Source organism: Trachymyrmex cornetzi, unplaced genomic scaffold (assembly GCF_001594075.2).
Source record: "Trachymyrmex cornetzi isolate Tcor2-1 unplaced genomic scaffold, Tcor1.1 scaffold109, whole genome shotgun sequence".
NCBI classification, from domain to species: Eukaryota; Metazoa; Arthropoda; class Insecta; order Hymenoptera; family Formicidae; genus Trachymyrmex; species Trachymyrmex cornetzi.
This window is the reverse complement of record NW_017295642.1, coordinates 659,384-680,473: the sequence shown is the minus strand read 5'-3', so window position 1 is coordinate 680,473 and position 21,090 is coordinate 659,384. Positions and strand designations below refer to the sequence as shown.

Sequence of the window (21,090 nt, the reverse complement as noted above, 5' to 3'; positions counted from 1 at the left end):
TAATCTTATGTGGTACATACATATATGTATCATGCATATACACATACATACACATGACACCGATCAAGAAATGTAATGTGATAAAATGTGATTGAATTTGAATGTGTTCATGCTTTTTTCCATCAGTTCCACCATGATTCTCTCTCTCTCTCTCTCTCTCTCTCTCTCTCTCTCTCTCTCGAGTAGAATTCCGTTCGTACCTATAACCTCATTTTACACGAAATGCTATAGACAATAAATGTACATATTCAATAGTGATTCAGTACTCCTTTTTATAATCAATATTTAATATACATTTGTAATGCAATTGTATTATTCTTGATTCTTTTTGCATAGCATTTCATTAATTGTTATTTATAAATTACGAAAAAATAAACGGTAAATACAGTCGTGTTTGTACGCTGTTTATCTAATATCGTTATCAGCGCTTATCGGAGCACAAGTATAAGAATAGAATTTGGAATTGCTAATGTGTATATTTGGCGTTCGTACTGTGTTACATTCATACTGAAAAAACAGGAAAGTGACCGGGATTAACGAAAGAAAGTCATGGCATTGGGACAGGTATGCAGTAATTATCGATATTTTTTTGCAATAATTTCTTTTCATCGAGCAATTGTGCGAAATGATGGGCATAGAGAATACTTTTACAGGTAAAAGAATTGACAAATCTGTACAAATCATTAGCTGCATATCCATCCTTGAGCAGTGCACAGATTCTGGGTACTCCAAGTGGTAGATTATCCATACAAGGCTCATGGACTCAGAGGAATCTGGAAAGAAAGACTGATCAACGCTTCTTACAAAATTATGATTTGAACTCAGACTTGACACCAATTTCTACCGGATTTCCAATTGATATTACTACAGAGTACGTAATATATTTTTTATAGTATAGACAATATATATTTACATGGAGAGAGACTTCCTTATGGAAGGTATGGATCAGAGCTCTTGTGGATGTTGAATTTCACATTTAGAATTCGAGATATTTAAAAAAAATATTATTAATTTTTGACAAATTTAAAAAAATTTTGAGCGATTTGACAAAAACAGTATTTGCTTAGGATGTATATGTAGAAATATATTTTGCACATAACATATAACAAAAGAGATCAAAAATATTTGTATTATTTTAAAATTTCCCCCTCTCTTCTCCCTAATTTGGATGAGGTATTCCATACCCAGAAAAGTATCTGTTCCTGCATATTTAATATAAATATTGTCTGTATTTAAATGTATCTGTTTCGGACAGGTTAATGTCAACTCTGACGAAGAATGAAGAACGTAGAGCTGTGTTGCGACAAGCCACAATTGATAATTCTACAAAGCAGTTTCTAGAAATTTGGGATAAACAACATTTCGTGAAGAATTATGATCTGTCTGCTCTAGATGTCCATGGCGATGTTTACACAGATGGTATAAGCTCCACCTTTTATCTCAAACTTTTAATTTCTTTAATGTACATTAACTGTATGCTTTTTTGTAGCTGAATTTCGTTCATTCGCATGGTCTCCAGATAATACCAAGGTTCTGTATATAGCTGAAAAGAAGCTTCCTAAGTCAGAACCATTTTATAAGCAAAAATCATTGGATAAAAAAGATAAGGAGAAGAAAGAGGATGATGAAGTAACGGTGGTATGATTTATTCCTTATTTTTTTAAATAATTACAGAGTTCTATTTGTATGTGTATATCTTATCTTGTTTAATTTTCTTGATGCCAGGGTAACGAATATATATACAAACCACACTGGGGAGAGCAATTAGTAGGTAAACATCAATCTGTTGTTGCTGTCCTCGATACGACGTTGGATACCATTACGATTTTATCTGGAATACCAGATGAACTTTCTCCCGGTCAAGTAATTTGGACGAAAGATCAGGATGTAATCGGTGTTGCTTGGAAGCATGAGCCACTACACCTAGGCCTTACTGCGTGCACCAATAGATATTCTTGGGTATTTTTATTGAAAAACGGAGAATATCGTAAGTAATATTTAAATAATTAATATAGTAGATATGAAATAACAGAAAAGAAATTAATAACTTATTGTGTAAACAGGGAAATTGTCCGATGAAGGATGTGCTGTGCATAGTCCTAGAATCAGTCCCGATGGAAATTATCTTGTGTGGTTGCAGAGAGAAGCAGGTGCTGTCCCACATCATAATGTGCAAAAACTTATGTTGCGAGATTTAAGAGTGGAGGAAGATAATGTAATGTATTAAAAATTAGATTAATTATAAACCAAAAATTATATTAAGGAAAATATATTTAGTATTTTGAGTTTTAAATTATTTTGTTTTATATCTAGAATATCGAGATCGTGGAAGCAGTGCGAATGAGTAAAACAATCAATTCTAACAAACAGTTTTACGGGATATATGGTCGTTTACCTCGTCGTTGTTGGAGTGACGATTCTCAATACTTATTTTTCAGTACAGCTCAAAGAAACAATCTTGTCTCATATATCGTGAATATAAGTAAGATACTACAGTTTTGTTGATTAAACTGATTTAATGCGTTAATATTTTTTGCCACTTAATAGAATAATGAATTGTCTTTGCAGAAACGAAAGATGTTATTGAGATAAAAAACGATAAAAGTAGTCTTAGTATATTGGATGTAAAGGGAGATGTGATTGCATTTTTGAGTACTTCTTTAACGCAACCTTCTAGTCTTATGGTAGGATGTTTTAAGAGTGAAGTGGCAAGTAGTGGCGATATCTCCACAATTGCGATTACAGTTCCAATGAAAATTCATGGTTTCGAAGAAATTATATATGAACAAAATGAATACATTTATGATAACGACGACAGCATAAGTAAGTGGATCGTGTTATCGTTTGCACAATTTCTCTTGGTATCGCAAATGTAGGTAACTTGGGATAGCATATATTTTTGTTAAATTCAATCATGGAATCCATCTATGAGTCTCTAAAGGAAGTTTAAATTTTAACTCATGGATGGATACCACGATTAAATTTAACAAAAATACATGCTCTCTGTCCCAAGTTACCTACACTGTCCCAAGTCATCTACATTTACGGTATAGCTAGTTGAATGTTGCTTCTCCCCTTTTCAGAGCAATTCAACTACATCTATTTCGGTCCAAAAAGTGGTAAAGATCAGTCGGTACCTTTTGTCGTTATACCACATGGAGGACCTCATAGCAATTTTGTTAACGTATTTTCTTTAGAGTGTTCTTTCTTGGCATTAGCAGGTAAAAAATAAATCATATCTTTCTCTTTACATAATATTTAAGAGTTTTTTACTATACTAATTTCGCATAATTCAGGTTTTGCGATAGTGCAAGTAAATTATCGTGGTTCTACGGGAATGGGCAGCGCGACGGTGGAATATCTTCCAGGAAAAGTTGGCAACGTTGATGTAAAGGACTGTATAACTGCTACGAAGGAAGCTATCAAGAGATATCCCTGGCTCGATTCTAAACGCATATGTCTTTGTGGTGGATCTCATGGTGGATTCTTAGCAGCACATTTGAGTGGACAAGCTCCTGTAAGTGTATCAAACAATATATTTTTATACAATAATATATTAATTAGAATATCCACTTAAAAACTATTTTTATTTTAGGATCTATTCAAAGCAGTAATTGCAAAAAATCCGGTGATTGATATCTCCATCATGTTCGGTACATCCGACATCCCAGACTGGTAAAGAAATACTTAATACCTAATAACGATATTCCTCCACGTCCTAATTATTCAATATCCCATATTTGTATTTCAGTCGCAATGCTCTGACTAAGGAAGAGATAATAGCGTATCTTCATAATGTGTAAGCTTAATCGTTATTTCAGATGTATCAATAGTCGCGACTAGTCTAAGCTTGACTGAAATACATAGTCTTCTTTTTGTTTATATACATGTGAATTATTTGTGACAATGGTTTACATGATTTGCCTGGCAAACATGTTTGTATTCGCATCAAGTTTTTTTATTCACACTAACGTGATTTAATTTTTCATTACAGGTGTGCTGTGGAAGCAGGTCTTCTTTGCAACATTGTTACCGGTCCATGGCCCGATAATATTGACATGTTCATAAAAATGAAGACGTGCTCACCCATTATGCATGTCGATAAAGTCAAAGCACCGACCTTGGTCTGCATTGGAACGAAAGATTTGCGAGTACCATCCTCTCAAGGAACGATGTGGTATAATCGTCTTAAATCTAACAATGTGAAAACTAAGTAAGTTGACATTTGTTTGCATGCAAAAATGCAGAAATGTAGAAGATATTAAAATCTTGCATTGTTATTAATTGATTTGACGTCACAGAATGCTCGTGTACGATGACAATCATCAGTTATCAACTGGATCAGCTGAAATAGACCACATCATCAACGATTGTTTGTGGTTATTGGAGCATACGTCTAAAAAATCCGAAGACACAAAATAATTCAGAACGTTCGATTATATGTATGTATATACATAGATCTTTATTATCACAAAATGAATATTTACACAATTTTATTACATACATTTTATAGACTTACATAACATTTAATCTCCAAAAATATATACGCACACATTTAAGATTTGTATACATTTTATAAAATTTGTATGTTTTATATACGTACAAAAATTATTTATATTTATATATATATATATATACATATGTATATAGATATGTATATATGTCGCGTATATTCAAGTAAGACGTAGCATTACTAAAATATGCTACAATACAGTAAGTTCACATACAACTCGTTTCGCGAATGTCTATGAACACAACAGATCCCATCAAATTTTTTTTTTTTTTCGAGATATGTATTATTGCTATATCAAACATTATCGTACTTAATACAAGATCATAACTTAATACAAGAAACTAATACGGATGTAAAATTGATGAGACGTGTAACTTTAAATTTAATTAACATAGTTAAAAAATACTGTACCGTTATTTTGATACGGAATATTTGTAATATTCCATCAACTACTAAGAAGTTATTTTGAGGCCTATTTCTTCGTTGTAATTTTCAATGAACAAAATCCATGCGATATATTATTTCTTCAACATTTATTAGAAAATAATACAAAACGTAGAAATATACAATTCAAGATTCCCATTTTCCTACTGCAATCATAAGTTATGTCAGAAGTGGGAATTGTTATATGATTTCTTTTTCTTACAATACGTTATTGAACACTAATAAAGGCGTATTAAAAACTTAATTTATCTCAGCCTATATGCAACAAAAATATAAACTACGATTTTCTATTTGTGACGTCATAATTCAAGGCTGTAATCAAGAAACGAAAACTTTAAAAGTTTACTATATAGAAGGAAAAATAAATTTAATTGATCTATCTACTAACCATTGCATTTCATATAATCTCACTAATATACAATAAGAAACAATGATTGTGTGGTGTTAATATAACTGCATGTAAATGCGTTTAAATGTACTGCATGCAGTAGCGCAATTGGATGTGGACGGTGAGCAGCAGTGCTCCAATTGTAATTACTTTGGTTAAAATAATTGAAATATATGCATGTAATAATTCATTGATTAATTAAGACTCACATCTTCATCCATTATCAAAGAACAAAGGATAGTTGGTGTTGTGTAGCTTTGCATCCTAGTCATAACTGACTTATCTATAATTTGATTAGCATCCTGAAGCTACACTACATTCAATTCACATTTCCATGAAATCGACTACACAGAATCAAAACTGAGGCATGAAATGTCTGTTAATTTATCAGAGCATTTTCTTTCATAGTAAAATCTAACTCACATTTTGGAAAATAGTGTATGAATGTATGTAGAGAAAAATCGATCTAGTTATGTCACTAGATGCGCGACAACGCAGCGTCTAATTAAAACATTAGACGGTATGTTTAATGCGCTTTCATACTATCAGTTCATACTTGGATTCAATAACTTACGATCTGGCAGGATTACTTTGTTCGGGGAACAACGAGTCATAACTGGGTGGTAGATCTTTGTCAACGACAGGCGAGGACATCGCGACCTCCAACATGGGGGCCGTTGGTACTGCGCGATTGGATCCCTGACCTCCGTCTGCGTCCGGCAAGGAAACCGGCCGCGAGCACACGTTCGGACCGGCGCAATCCGATGACCAGCACAACTTTTGCGATTTCTTGCAGATCCATAGACATAAAATGAAGATGATGAAGCAGAGGATCATGGTGGTGACTGCTCCTACAGTGACTTTTGTGGCAGTATTGTCCTTGGGATACCGATCATTGACCACGCAATTCACCTCATCCGTGCATATACTAAAAGGACAATTGTAGATCTTATCGCATATGTACTCCTTCCGAATACAGTTGTTGTATCCGACCGCTTGGTAGTGCTCGGAATTTGCCTGATCGCACTCTGCAAATAAATTATCAATAAGATAAGATATCACCCATTTGTTACAACAATGACACAACTCAAAAACTTTAAAAAAATAAGTTAAAATAATTACTTTGAATCATTAACATTTTATAATATTAATTTTAAAATTAAATTTTAGTATAATAGCAGATTGCAGAAGAATAAAAGTATATTAATGATGTATCATGACACGAAAATAACTCGCAAACCATGTGGTTTCTTTAAAGAAGATGAAAGCCACAAAAGTATTATAAGTAGATGTTATAAGCTACAAAAGTATATATATATGTATATATGAAAATTTGAAGCAAAAGGGAAGATAATTTTCTGCAAAAACTATGACTTTTTGAGTTGTAGCTTTTAAATGAACAATTATATTTGTTACATTTAATATAAATATATACATTAAAAAGCATACTCATATATGGGGTATAAACTATTGTAAGGTCCAGGGACTGTCCATCTGGTACTCTTTCCTTGGAAATGAATATTTCGGTTTCTATCGTAGCAGAGGCCGATCGAATAGACCACAGTTTCGATCTTTTAACAGGATCATACTCCGAATATATATCATAATTAGGTGACCGGCTATCATTTATGTTACCCAAATTGTCCTCAGGCTCAGGAACCGGAAGGTATGTTGTCTGGCTGCGATCTATCTCTCCACAGAACTTGCTTGTGTAAAAACCATCGCTCCTCTTGAACTAATAAAATGTTTATCAAGAATATCTGATACGAAAACTAATTCTAATTGTATTTAAGCCTGTTTTTTTTCCATACTCCAGGACTGAACTTCTTGCATGATTCATCTCTTTCTCCCCAATGAAAAGAAAAAGAAAAAGGCTACACTGTGCAAGAGAAGTTCAGTTCAGGAGTATGGAACAAGAATAGGCCTTGCATTCACTTACCCGTATGTAATCAACACACCGATCGCCGTCGCGACGAAGAAACATCTTCTGAACAACCGCGAAGAGGCCCTCGTTTTTGCCAGTCCGGAAGACGAAGGTACAATTGCGATTGGCCTTGACGACCCAGTGATCGAACATGTGGTGCGGCATGACGATCGCCGCGGCGCCGTGTTGCATGTCGACCGTGTGCTTCTTGTTCAGGACATGGCATATCTTTTCGTTCTCGAGGCTATCTACGTAAACGTGCAGAAGTGAGGTTAAACGAGAAAGAAAAGGGAACCTTTTACTGAACGATTACTCGCGACTTACATTCGACGTAATGATTGTAATCATAACTGCCGTAACGCGCGCACGAGCACAGGTGCGCGATCGCGATCAGCAGGTAGACGACGCCTGCGTCCCGGGCCATCTTCGGGTCGCGACCACGCAGAGCTGGGTCGCTGGGTGTCACAGGGCCATACAGGTGACAGGACAGGATGCGCGAGGAACGGGGCCAGGTCGCCAGGTCTCGCGGGCATCGACGATGAGGAACACCGCGGCGAGGAGCGCCGAAATTATTTTCGAGGAGCCGGAGCCCAGAGCAGATTGCGTGTGTCGTTACGCGAGATGCGTCTCATACGTCACGCCGTCACCCATCCGTCCCCCCACGGGGGTGACCAAACAAGTCCCGACGAAAGTCGACCGACGCCGCTGCCTGCCTTCGAGCACCTTCGAGAGGACAGACATCGATCGCGCGATCGAGACCTCAACGAGAGAGCCGTGTGAGCCGTGTCCCGCTTCTTGGCGAGCGAAAGAAAGAGAGATAAAAAAATCACTTGATAATCAAATAGAAACGAAAAAAAAATGCTATGCGAAGCGAGTAGAAAAATCCACGTAGACTTCGGCGAGGTAGAAACGGGCGCCACAACTGTCAAGTGGCTGGAGATAATTAACAAAAGTTGCGTTAGTGTCCATCTTCTTGTTTACATATTTAATATATGTTCGTTTCTATCAATGTAGATTAACTATAATAATTTATCTTTATTTTTATTCTTCTCTGGTTTTGAGAATTAGAAAAAGATAAAGAGTAAATTAAACCGAGATTCGAAGTTAATCTACATTGACAGAAATGGACACGAAAGCGATTTTGACCAGGTTCTGATTAAATTAAGAGAACACGCTTAAAAATGATCAAAATATTAATTTTTTAGTTTAAAAAGAGAGCGGATTATTTTCTACACATTTTAAACTGTATAAAATGATTTTTTAATATGTCTAATGTCTAGTTATAAAAAGGAGGTTGGAACATTAATTAACTTAAAAGAGAATGCGTCTAAAAATCACTACAATATTGTCAAAATTTTTAATTGAAAATTAAGTAAATTATTTCGTATATTTTGAGCTATATAAAATAAGTTTTGGACGTGTTTAAATATTCGAAAAGAGAGGTCGAATATAATCCTTTTGAATAATTGGAAGGAATTATAATAATGAAAGAAAAAAAATTGTTTTAAATTTGTATACCTTATTTGCTATTTGCTTGTAAAACATTCAGCTCTGTGTAAAGCACTCATATTGACTGATTAATGGTGTATTACAGATCGAGCAAATTTACGAGGCTCGAAGAGATGCGTCTACCAATCCGCTGGATCACGTGTTTGAATTGTGTAGCTACTCTTGGTCTTTACTTCCTGGCCATGCGTATAAGTGCAAAATATACTATCGACCATTCATACCATTCACCGTAAACGTAGATTACTTTACGATTGTGGATTCAGCTGGTGAACGCGCGGAAATCCAAGTCCGCGGAACGTGCGTTGGTACGGAATTCTTTCCAATTAATGATCGTCGGAAAGAATCTTTACCCTTTCTTTCTTAGTTTCTTTCTTTCTAATCTAATTTAGGGGATCATTAGCGTTTTAGAAAAATTGTGTTGAAGTCCGAAAGTTTAATCAGCGCGCAATCATATCTGAAATAAATTTGATTTAATAAAAATACTTAATATATTATTCGAAACATCTAACTTTGACCGATTAAGGTTTTCTTTATCATATTTTATGTACTCAATACGGTCGTTCTTATAAATCGTAATTGTCTTTGTTGCCACATTTGGACATATCCAACCCAATTCAATTAGTTACAATTTTCATAAAAACGAATTATATTGTAACACATTTTTTTTGTCAAAACGCCATAAGGAATAATATAACGATATTAAGCATTATGTATTTTCTTTATTAATAAAAAAAAGTTACAAGAGAAACATTAGAAAAGGAAAAAACTGAATATACCATTGCATACCTAAAAGTGGCACCGAAGAATTAAAAGAATCTTTTGTATTAAAGTTTTCCGATCTCTGAAAGTTTTTGATGATAAATTCTTTTGGAGTAAAAATGATTGATGGAGCCTATCAGAAGCGTCTCAGAAATTGATCAATTCTGCTATTTAAAAAATTTCTTAATTTTAATATATATATACCGAGCACTCGATTATACCTTCATCAATTTTTGTTTGCTTTTTATTTCATAAAATTGATCAGCTTGGCTTCTAAGAGACTCCATCATTTGTACTTCAAGAGAATACATCATCGAGAATTTTCAAAGTTTAACATAAACTTTACCTAACTACGAAAGATCTTAATCGAGGTGTTCAATTGTCAAAGCGCAACAAACATCAACAGAAGCATTTAAAAAGAGATAATTACGACCTTATATTTCCGATGAAAAGCATATGTCATCCAAGGCTTTTAAATAAATACAGACACGGACAATGTTTAATTTACGTTACGAGTCATTAATTATCCACACGTATTCTGAAATCGACAATGTTTATGATGAACGTTTCCGTCACCGTATGACGTTAATTGTTAATTATTTACGCATGCAGGACCCATGGTCTCCTCGTCCGCCACGAGATTAGTCATGACGTGTCCGAACGAGAATCGTGAGGTGAAGAAACGGATTAGACTCGTCAATGATTCGAAAGCCACGGCGACCTTTATGTTCGACTCTCTTCGAAGGCCGTTTGAAGCAAATTTGCGACACGGACACATCGGACCCTATTCTCGCAAATTTATAACAATTACTTTTGTACCACAGGAAAGCGGGATCTACGCGTGCCATTTTCCGTGCTTAATCCTGAATCACGTAATGGGAAAATTTGAATTTTTAAAAAGAGCGTAATCCTCGTTGCACACGAAATGTGATACTATTTATAATTATCCGATTTTTTAGACTTTAGTAATTCATCAGTTCTGTATTATTTTATTAAAAATAAATATTTTACGTAAAAAGCAAATGGTATGATTTGCTTTATACATTTCGTGTGTCACCTTGTATTTACGTAATATCTTTTTAATCTATTAAAATATTCATGTAACATTCTTTTGACTAAAATATTACGTAATATATTTTTGGCTCACTAAGGCCCAGTTTCACAACTGACGATTAACTCTTAATCGAGGTTCAACTTATTCATATCTCTTTTCAATTCTAAAATTGGAAAAAAATGAGAAATAAGTTGAACCTCGGTTAAGAGTTAACCGTGAGTTGTGAAACTGGGCCTAAGACATATTTATCATTCAGTCGGAAAAAGTTTACTGCGTTTCAGATTCTACGTGTTAAGAAAAATGTTTCATATGCTTACGTGACATATTCATGATGATTCATTTTTACAGAAACCGATTATCATAGAATTATACGGTTACTGTTGCACAGCGTTGCGTAAAACGAGCACACAAACCCGTTTTAATTATCCTACGAGATTAAAAAATGGCTTTGAAGGATACACAAGCGATACTGTTGTTGCCACGCAAAATCTTCCTGTCGTTTCTTCGTCGAAAAATTGTATCGACTTCGGTCAGGCCGACGTAGAGGCAGAAAACGCTGAGCGAAAAATTCCGGAAACCCTGTGTCTTACTAATCACAGCCAGTCCGATGTATTAATTAAATGGGACCAAGGTTATTGTTTATCAAATCAATATACATTATTATTAATGCTTTATTTTACTTACTACTTATCTCTTTACCTTCTTATCTTACCTTTTCAACTTCTTATATTTTTACTTGTACATTTGTTTTAAGAACATAGAAATTAAAATTAAATATTGCTAATATAAGCACATAGACCTATTCTTTTGTCAACAATTAATTAATTAGATAATTTTGTATATAGATGTTGAAGGAATTTTCAATATAACACCCACTATCATGAGAATATCGGCGAGCCAGACGGCTCTGTTTGAAGTCACGTTTAATCCCGACCGAACAAGCAGTTTCTTTGCGAGAGACCTCGTTGGAGATGTTTTTGTCAAGCGGCAAGAAGACCGCTTTGGAAAAGAAACTCTGACATTCCCTGCAATCACAACCGTGCGGCTAATAGGTGCGTATTCTCTTTCTTTATCTGTCTCTTACGTTTACATAACGCCACTCTTACCTAATCCTTTTTTACATAGGTCACTCCTTTCCCGTTTGCTCCGATGGTTGGATTCCTCAGTATGAGATACCTCACGTAGTTAAGATTCCTCCTTGTGTACCCTCATCGCCGACATACGCCACATTTCTAATACGAAGATACGGGCATTTACCGCTGATGTATCGCTTTGTACCGCCAGCATCGAGCCACTTTGTCGTGAAGCCGATGATGGGCATAATTCATCAGTACTTGCATTTAATATTTTATATGATCCTAATTGCTCGAATCTAACGAAGTCTCGTCGCAAAAGCGCGTCGCACGTATCACATAAATAACAATAGTTTACAAAAAATATTTTTTTTTAATTATTTTCATCAGATAAGTATTGTTATTCAAAAGTCTATAAAAGAAAAACACTATATCTAGTTTGAAATAATTTTTTGCTGTAAACTGTAGTGTAATTTATCATGATATATTATCTTTACATTCGTTTTACATGACGTTTATATTTATTTTATTTTTTAAAAAGCATTTGAAACGATTTATATTGGTATTCTGCGTTCAATATTATTTTCAATTTCTGTCCGTCAATGATGCATTGTGATCCTTTTCAGAGATTATCAGATCATTGTAGTCTGCATGTTACCCGGAAACGATGATAAACGCGTTTATATGGAACGTTGGGCGATACGTTTCAATGGAAATATGAAATCGGAATGTTTCATAGATTTTCAGGGATACACGGAATATGCGAATGTCAGTTTTAGTGATCGGAATACCGTGAATTTCGCATCGACGTTTCCAGGCTGTCAAAGTCTGCAGCAGTTTTATATGCGAAACATCACTCGACATGTAATAAGGTAAATCTCTATGATATTAATATTAATTCCGTAAAATACATATTAATATTTAGTAACAAATTGAAACACTGTATAAAGCACCAATAAAAACAATATACATTGTCAAAATTCCTTTAATGTGGTTGCCGTGAATTAATTAAGTTTCAAAGATAAGACTGTATTTTAATTATATCTCTAATAAAAAAGAAATTATGTTTCTATTATAAAAATTAATTAAAATATTTTTCTAAGAGAGTGGACTGTTAGTTTATTGTTGTGATTGTCTTTGATTAACACCAATTCTTTAGTTATAAATTCATTAATGTGACACCTGAACTTCAAATACGAAATGGAAATGGCAAAATTTACTCAAACGATATAATTATTCACGAATGGTTATTTTGTCCTACAACACTTGGAGATTATGAATTTGACATAAACTGCATATTGATCGTACTAAAAGATGGAATTCCCATTGGCCCTAGCGTCTGCGTAACATTACATGTAACAGGAAAATGCGAATCTGGTGTTCTTGTGGTAAATTAATTAATGAATAATAAAACAATAGCAAGATACAAAATAAAAAATAAATTATTTTTTAAAATAATAACGAAATATAATAATAAAAATTTTATAGTACAAAATTTTAATAATGTATATTATTGTATTTTCCAGTCAGCGCCAGATGAATTAAATTTTGGAATTCAGGCATACAAAGATACGAAAGAATTAAGTTTTCAAGTATTTAACATGAGTCCCGTAAACATCTATTACAAAATGACATGTATTCATTGCAATTGGCCAATCGGGAATATAAAACGTGATGTAAAAATACATCCGACTGCGGACACCGTTGTTACCGGAAAAGATAAAATCATTACTGTTCTTATCACACCTACTACTCCGGGATTTTACGAATTTTTCGTTCAGTATTTTGTGAGGATGAGCTCTGATATAAACACAGATTTAATTCCGAATCAGATTCCGAGGAATATTTGTAAAGTGCGCTGTTTATGTGTATTGCCTACTTTGAAGGTAAAATGCTGTGTGCATAGTATTATTTTAAATGCGTTTGCCAATACAAGCTCATTTAAAAAAATAATACTTTGACGAAACATAGTAATAAATATATAAATGCCCATTCTTTTTTAATAAACAATAGGTGACAGGTTTGCAATGTTACGGATCTTACCCAGATGTGAGCAAAGCTTCTCTTTGGAAGCTGATGAAAATAAACACGTATACCTATATAGAATTTCTTGTTGTTTTTCGATATAAACATAATTTAATATTTTATCATGTGTGTATGGTCAAATTCATACAATGTTTTTTTACTAGCAGCAATTATCCAATCAGCAGACAATGTTTTTTAAACGTTTATTTTTCATTAATTTTATACTTTTCACGATTCGTTTTTAAAATTCATTAATTTAACATTTATTTAACGTTTATTAAATGTTCATTTTACATTATAACATTTCATTTGAAATAAATATTTAAAAGAACATTTTTTAAACGTTTATTTAATGTTTATTAAATGTTCATTTAACATTAATTATTCATTTGAAATAATGGTTTGAAAAAACATTTTTTGAACGTTTATTTAACGTTTATTATTCATTTGAAATAATGGTTTGAAAAAACATTTCTTAAACGTTTATTTAACATTTATTAAATGTTTATTTTACATTCATTATTCATTTGAAATAATAGTTTGAAAAAACATTTTTTTAAACGTTTTTTTTAACATTAAAAAATGTTTCTTAAAATAAACGTTTTTTTAATCAAAAAAGGATAACTTAACTCATTATTTTTAACGTTTTTAAAAATGTTTTTAAAAATGCTTTTTAAATATTTTTAAAAATATTTTTAAAAACATTGTCTGCTAATTGGGTAGCGTGTTAGTCTTCTAGCGCGAACTAACAGTTAAAAAAATATAATTCTATTTATTTATATTTTTTTTTTAAAAAACTATCAATTAAAAAATATTATTTATAGAATTCTAGTTTGTTAGAATACTAGCACGCTAGTTGCTAGTAAAAAAGTAAAATTATCTAAATTAGGTCTGTACATGCATTTCTAGGCTCAATATATTACTCAGAGATTTGCAACCAGGGACATCGCAAACATTTTACATAAATTTTCCAGCAATGGTTTTACATAGTCCAAAGGTTACTATAAAATTGCTTCTAACAAACATAGTTGCAGTGAATGCTTCGTGGAATATCAAAAAAGTGCAGCTCTGTTCTTGTCGACCAGTTGTAAATACTCAAGGCTGTCTCAAATTTCAACGTGCAAAGTACGATTGCTTGCATAGGAAAGTGTGTTCTATACAGCCAAAAGCGGGAAATCTTAAAGTATAAATAAGCTATAATTTTACAATGTTACAGTAACTTCTTTATTTTGTTACTTTATTATTACTATTATTAATTTATCATTTTAATAAAATGTAGCCAAGAGAAGAGATCTGGATAACACTAGAGCTGCATTATTTACTATTAGGTCAGACCGAGACAAAGTGGGACTTAGACCTCGGAGATAATCGTCACGTTTTTTTTATTATGATAATTGAATGTTTATCTGATTCTGATAATAAGCTCCAGCTTTTAAATGGCACGCATTTCAAATTCCAACATGTTTACTTTGGAGAAAAAGATCCTATTTACCAGGTTATTTTTAGCTTCATTTAAACATACAATAACGTCCATAACGTGAAAATTTTTTAGGTGTGTTGGGTGCATAATAGTACAAATCACAGCATCCCGTTTTCTATAAATCCAAGAACGATGTATGAAATAAATCAGGAGTACTGCTATAAAGTTTTTTCCTGCGAGACTCCACATGCAATCGCGAATCCGCAAACTTCTATTCCAATCCTTTTAAAATTTCAACCAAGAAAATTCGGCATTTTTAAAGTATATATATATAACAAATTTAACACTAGCTATACACACTAGGGTTCCAGAAACTCTAGTGCAATTTGCTAAATAAAGATTTTTTGTTTTTAATTTTTTTTTCTTTGAACCTATATATCTCCTTAATTCTATCAACTTTTACACATTACGGACTTGTTCCTTAATCAATTCTCCGGTTGAAAAAAAATTAATTAAAATATATTTATTTTTACGGAAATACGGTAACAAATATAGGTGGGGTCCTATGGACCCGAGTGTGTATAGCCAGAGTTAATAGATAAAATTAATGAATAAATTTTTTTTTTTTTTTAAATAAAAATTGATATATCTCTCTATCGTTAGGGGAAGTTGCGTTTGACTTTGGGTGATAGAGAAGAAGAACTGACACTCGAAGGCGAATCTTCTTTGCCACATAAACCAGCAACAATTAGAGAATATGTTCCATGCGAACAAAGCTTCGAGGATGAGGATATTCCCATATACTTTACTACTAACTGTATAAATGTTTCTCACATAGCTACGCACAGCCATGTAGTTAAGATGATTATGATACATAATAATTTGACGCAAGACGTACTCGCCTACGAATGGAAAAGGTTTGCTTGAATTAAGCTATACGGATTGTGAAATAAATTATTGAACTGAAGTGTTTTCTGAATTGAATTAATATTTCTGCATTACTCTATCAGATGTGAGACATCTGAAATAATTCACGTGGAAATTTATCCGCCGAAAGGCTTGATAAAGCCAATGTCTGTCAAAAGCTTCTGTGTAACTATATATACTAAAGGCTATCCTTGCATGATTGATATTGATATACCGTGTGAGTTTATTAATGCTAGCCAAAGACGGATCTATCAACGAAGTGTATATATTCACGAAGGCTTGTCTCAGGAACTGAAAGGACAGTTTACTATTACGGAAAAAGGCATCAGCGTTCCAGTAAATAAAATATATAAATTTCTCTCGCAAAATGTTAAGACTTTAAAATGATTTAAGAAAGTTTTAATATAAAACTCATAGAAAAGGAAGTCCGTCTTATGTAAAAACAAAAGTTTTTTTTTTAAATTTATGTACTCTTTTGCCTCTAGGAATTACCGGTGAAAATCTTGAAAAAACCTCAGCCATTTTACAAAGCCATAACAATTCAATGTTCTATCTATAGCGTAGAAGACAAATTTCTGAAAGTTAGTCTAATAAAAGAATTGACAAGTGCGCCACCAAAAGGAATATGCATTGAGGAAAATGAGAGAACGACATTCGGGAAAAAAGATATTAGTCGGTCTTCGTTTATTATAGAAGGTCTACTATGGTAAATTACTTACTTTCCAAATATTATAATAATATGCAAGAACAGAGTAGATTAATTTATTTATAAAATGAATATGTGTGTTTTAATGATACATTTCGTCACATTTTAGGGAAATAGTCAACAGTAAACTGTTCAGAAACATAATGCAAGACGTTTTACGGGAAAAATCAAATTTATTTTACTCGCAATTTAGAATGAGTTTGTACGAAAGAAAAAGACTGATACAGAGATCGTACATTTCGCCGCCACGAGCGTTAATTACTCATATACTTGAAGAGGTAGGATTTTATGCCCGGGAGCGAGCGTGGCAAAGCGGACAGCGCACTAGTCTGCAATGTTAGAGATCAAGAGATCCCGGGTTCGATTCCTGGTGACACACAAAAAAAAATAAACATTTTCATTATACGCTCGTATCTCCTCTCGGAAGGCAATGGTAAACCACCGAGAGTATACCTAAGGCCCAAAAACAAAGGAGGGGATGTTAAAAAAGAGGCCGTCTATTGTGACGCTCTGAGTGGCATTGATGGTACAGAGGGCCGTTTTTATATGCCTTAAAGAACGTGCCATATCCCACAGCGTTGCTGATTGTCGGTAACGCTTATCAAACTCAACTGCACACAAGAAGATAAGTCCCAGCTAGTAACTTCTCTATTGTGCCTGTGGTAGTGTGGTATAGAGAAGTTACCAGCTAGGACTTATCTTCTTGGAGTTGATAAGCGTTGCCGATTGTCGGCAACACTGTGGGATATGGCACACGTTCTTTTTTGATCAAAAAGACAAGAGACAAACAGCAAGAAACAGGAAACAAAAAGCACATTGTAGAATTAGTCAAAAGCATATAAAAACTTGGCCCTCCGTACCAGCAATGCCACTAAAAGATCAATAAACAGATTGATAAAAAAAATGGTTAGAAAATCATTCTGCGATCAGAACGATCACATTTAAAAAACAAAAAATCTTTATTTTTTGTTAGCAACTTGCACTGGGACTCCAGTGTGTATAGTTACGGTTAAATTTATCATATATCTACTTTAAATATGCCGAATTTCCTTGGTTGAAATTTCAAAAGAATTGGATTCAATATCTATCAAAAGAACATTAATTACCTTTATTTTGCAGATGTTATTCGTCATAATGCACGAAGAATTCGCTTTAAAGACTACACATTTAATTCAACACACAGATATTAGACACATAGATTACTTGAACATGGTACCTAGCGTGAGCAGGAAAAAGACAATTAGACGAGGTATATGTATAGATATATTAGGAAATATATTTTATCTTAAAAAAATAATCATTAATCTTCTTATTTCTTGCAACTCATTTTAGAAACGTCGTTGTTACGAGACAAATCCACTTCTACGGAATCAGAATTAGTACCCTCCAGAATATCCTTCGCTGTATAATTATATACAATAGCTGGAAAATTATATGTAATTGTTGCTGCTAGCTATTCGTTGCAATATAAGGATCTACGATCCTCCTGAACACTGCCAGAAATTTGTCTCCTTCGTTTCTGGTGACTTTCTTACCTTCCTCAGTGCTTTCATATAATTTTTCCACTACAGGATCAGCTGCCTGTCTCGATAAAATTTGTCGATGTTACCATAAAGAAAAAAGAAATAAAAACAGTTGTACTTACCAAATCCTGCTTGGTAACTTGTTCAAACAGTGAATGTTCTTGGAAATGTTGAACTATCCATTTATGTAGATCTTCTACGTCCGTTACAGTATATACAATAGCCTATGTAATAATTTAAAAAATTAATTCTTGTAGAAGTAATATATAACAAATATTATAGCTGATATTCATAGCCTGTTCTTATATTTAAGATGATCTTAAGTATGATCTTAGAATGTCATAAACCAATCTCAGAGTCACACATATTATCATCTTAAAACATTACTTAAGATGACCTTAAAATAAGAATGATTATGAATACTAGATTATGAATACCAGCCTATAATAAATTCGGTAAGTAGAAATAATATAAAGTATAAACGATACATACTCCTTCGGCTAAAACATAAGCGTATTCTGCCAGCAGAGACTTATTTATTATCCTCCATTTATGCTTCGATTTCTTGAAGTGTGGATCTGGATATAGGAAAAACATCTTCTTTAGCTACACAAATAAAAAGGTACAGATTAATGTGTAAACTATTCTATCCTTTAATGTATATCAACAATTCCTTCTATTTACCTGTCCTTTATAGAAATAATTTGGCAGGTATTTCATGGCATTTGTTCTTAGACAGGCAATGTTCTGGTACTGGCCAGGATTTTGTGATCGTAAAGCAGCAATGCGATCCATAACGTAGTCTGATACTTTCACTCTGATTTCCATGCCGAGTATCAAATTATTCGGGAACATTGGTGACAGAGTAACTGAGGATTAATTCGTCAATTATTTTGATTTTATGGTTTTTACATTCTTTTATAAATTTTTTGATAGAAATTAAAACAATAGACATTCTGTCACCTCACAATTTATGTATACATTTTTTCATTTCCATTTAACATTCATATAAATCTTGTTTGTATATGTAATAAATTAAATTAAATATATTAAAGAGAAAAGAAGGAACAAATTACCTAGCAATCCTCCATAGCCACAACCAACGTCTGCAAATTCTACACGTTTTTGTGTTTCTAGTGTCTGCTCATCGTTACTCCGAAAATACTGTGGATATAAGGTGCTCCAATCCATTAATTCCGGTTTTATCGGGCTGCAATGAATAAATGGCAAACGGTAATGGTAATTGTTGTAATCTTATAACTATAATTAGTTATTAATTGTTATAACGAAAAATGTATGGAAAACTACTCACTATTCGATACAATGATCGGCTATTGGATTCGAATGCGCACGTTGTCTATAATATTTCTTTTGCGGTAATGCCAGCGTCGTCGTCATGATTACGAGATACTGCTAAATATTTTCAAGTCGAAGGAACACTGAAAGTCTGCAAAACGTGTTATTCTTCCTTTACCAATGCAATGTGTCAAAACATGAATATATTTTAAAAGGTTATATCCAGCCAATAACACACATCTCTTTTAATCACTGCATCTTGTTCTAGCGCTCTAAAGAAATTGTATTCTAGCACTTCAGAAATAAAGAAAAACAGTATAATTAAAAAAGAGATTTTTTTAAAAATATTTAGAACAAAACGAGAATGCAAGAAAGAATGAACGCAGAAATGTACAGAAAGTATGGCTTAATTAAAAGCGCTCAATAATGTAATGAATCTGTTATCCTTACCTGCCACGAGTTGCTAATAACGAAGGCCTAAATATGGATCTATTTGTGTATTTTCCAAATCTGTAGTATTTGTATATACATTTGTTACATACATGTGTATATATTTGAAGTGCAGAGAAAGTGCGGCGCACGTGCGCGGGACGATCAGCTGATCGAGCGCGCCACCTGTGCCGCCTGGCGGACGACGGTGGCACTGATGCATAACGCGGCGTGAAAGATAGACAATGGACATGTCTTTGCGCACGGTGTGAGATTCTCTCTTTTGTTATATTGCGGATGCGTCGTCATCGTCTTCCTCCGTCGCCGCTGCGCGGCCTTGCAACGTGTCAATAAAACATGTAATCGCGGGCGGGAACTGTGGCTCACTTATGTAACGCGCGACGCGGGACGACGCCGGCTTTGGAGAGCGGTGGACTCCTCGGGGGAATCCCTCTGCCCAGGTGAGGTTAGGATCTCGCAGCTCCGTTCCTGCGACATTGCTCCTTTGTGTCTCGTCTCCCCTGGGGAGACGCGATGAATCAAGATATATACTCGCCTACTTACGTCATCCTACGCGGACGCATCTTTGTCTTTTGCGAACGTTTTGCATATTCTGATAAGAAAACGAGTTAGAAATGACTGCGTCGTTGCAGTGACAGGAAATTGTCTGTCTCCCTGATGACAAGTGTCATCTTCTAGAAATGAGCGTATCAAATCAAAATGTTACGCTATTCATGATTCATGTCATTGAGTGTTATTTAATTATACTTAATAAAGATTAGATTTAAGTAAATGGCTAATTATTTCATCGCTAGGCGTAAATTCTTTTTGAAATAGTAAAAATGGCGAAGGGAACAGAGGAAGGGGAAAGAGGAGCACGAAGAGAGAGATATTGTTCTGAGCATTTATTCTGAGAATACAATGAAATTTGTAAATTATATTTGTCCTAATATCTACACTGACAGAAGACTGTATATATTAAATAATAAATATTTAAATAGTACCAATTGAATATTTACTAAATGTAAACATATATATATTTATATTTAGTACAAGAACGATTAATTTGACTCAACTCTTATATTTTTTATTTAATAAAT

At 33.6% G+C, this 21,090-nt stretch overlaps 4 protein-coding genes across 8 annotated transcripts; 2 read left to right on the top strand and 2 right to left on the bottom strand.

Moving 5' to 3' along the window:
* The first annotated feature begins 268 nt into the window (after positions 1 to 268).
* On the top strand, positions 269 to 6,008 carry LOC108760937 (acylamino-acid-releasing enzyme). Of its 4 annotated transcripts, XM_018507243.1 has the most exons (15): positions 269 to 564; positions 654 to 871; positions 1,256 to 1,419; positions 1,490 to 1,638; positions 1,726 to 1,987; positions 2,064 to 2,215; positions 2,314 to 2,482; positions 2,569 to 2,823; positions 3,084 to 3,221; positions 3,297 to 3,517; positions 3,596 to 3,675; positions 3,752 to 3,799; positions 3,995 to 4,213; positions 4,302 to 4,442; positions 5,930 to 6,008. In XM_018507243.1, the coding sequence occupies exons 1-14, from the start codon at positions 550 to 552 to the stop codon at positions 4,420 to 4,422; spliced, it is 2,211 nt and encodes a 736-aa protein (XP_018362745.1). In that variant the 5' UTR covers positions 269 to 549; the 3' UTR covers positions 4,423 to 4,442; positions 5,930 to 6,008. The 4 variants fall into 4 exon arrangements, with proteins under 4 accessions (XP_018362745.1, XP_018362754.1, XP_018362736.1 ...); XM_018507252.1 differs by lacking the exon at positions 5,930 to 6,008 and having other exon boundaries at positions 270 to 564; positions 3,752 to 3,796; positions 4,302 to 4,548; XM_018507234.1 differs by lacking the exon at positions 5,930 to 6,008 and having other exon boundaries at positions 270 to 564; positions 4,302 to 4,548.
* Positions 5,916 to 7,712, bottom strand: LOC108760966 (uncharacterized). The gene is made up of 4 exons (XM_018507294.1): positions 7,594 to 7,712; positions 7,285 to 7,517; positions 6,795 to 7,080; positions 5,916 to 6,373 (listed from the first exon to the last, which is right to left on the bottom strand). The coding sequence occupies exons 1-4, from the start codon at positions 7,691 to 7,693 to the stop codon at positions 5,916 to 5,918; spliced, it is 1,077 nt and encodes a 358-aa protein (XP_018362796.1). The 5' UTR covers positions 7,694 to 7,712.
* Positions 7,713 to 8,112: 400 nt separating this feature from the next.
* LOC108760998 (coiled-coil domain-containing protein 108) lies at positions 8,113 to 18,145 on the top strand. Its single transcript, XM_018507317.1, has 18 exons — positions 8,113 to 8,226; positions 8,864 to 9,083; positions 10,150 to 10,409; positions 10,940 to 11,222; positions 11,437 to 11,643; positions 11,717 to 11,921; positions 12,291 to 12,536; positions 12,824 to 13,052; positions 13,191 to 13,550; positions 13,678 to 13,754; positions 14,599 to 14,872; positions 14,969 to 15,184; positions 15,242 to 15,430; positions 15,773 to 16,026; positions 16,120 to 16,372; positions 16,522 to 16,742; positions 16,852 to 17,020; positions 17,862 to 18,145. Exons 1-18 carry the CDS (start codon positions 8,128 to 8,130, stop codon positions 18,072 to 18,074), a joined length of 3,975 nt encoding a protein of 1,324 aa, XP_018362819.1. The 5' UTR covers positions 8,113 to 8,127; the 3' UTR covers positions 18,075 to 18,145.
* On the bottom strand, positions 18,133 to 20,141 carry LOC108760974 (tRNA (guanine-N(7)-)-methyltransferase). 2 transcript variants are annotated; one of them, XM_018507309.1, is made up of 7 exons: positions 20,012 to 20,141; positions 19,578 to 19,712; positions 19,342 to 19,475; positions 18,950 to 19,134; positions 18,758 to 18,871; positions 18,388 to 18,489; positions 18,133 to 18,323 (listed from the first exon to the last, which is right to left on the bottom strand). In XM_018507309.1, exons 2-7 carry the CDS (start codon positions 19,661 to 19,663, stop codon positions 18,192 to 18,194), a joined length of 753 nt encoding a protein of 250 aa, XP_018362811.1. In that variant the 5' UTR covers positions 19,664 to 19,712; positions 20,012 to 20,141; the 3' UTR covers positions 18,133 to 18,191. The 2 variants fall into 2 exon arrangements, with proteins under 2 accessions (XP_018362811.1, XP_018362806.1); XM_018507304.1 differs by having other exon boundaries at positions 19,578 to 19,733; positions 20,012 to 20,140.
* Between the last annotated feature and the right edge of the window lie 949 nt (positions 20,142 to 21,090).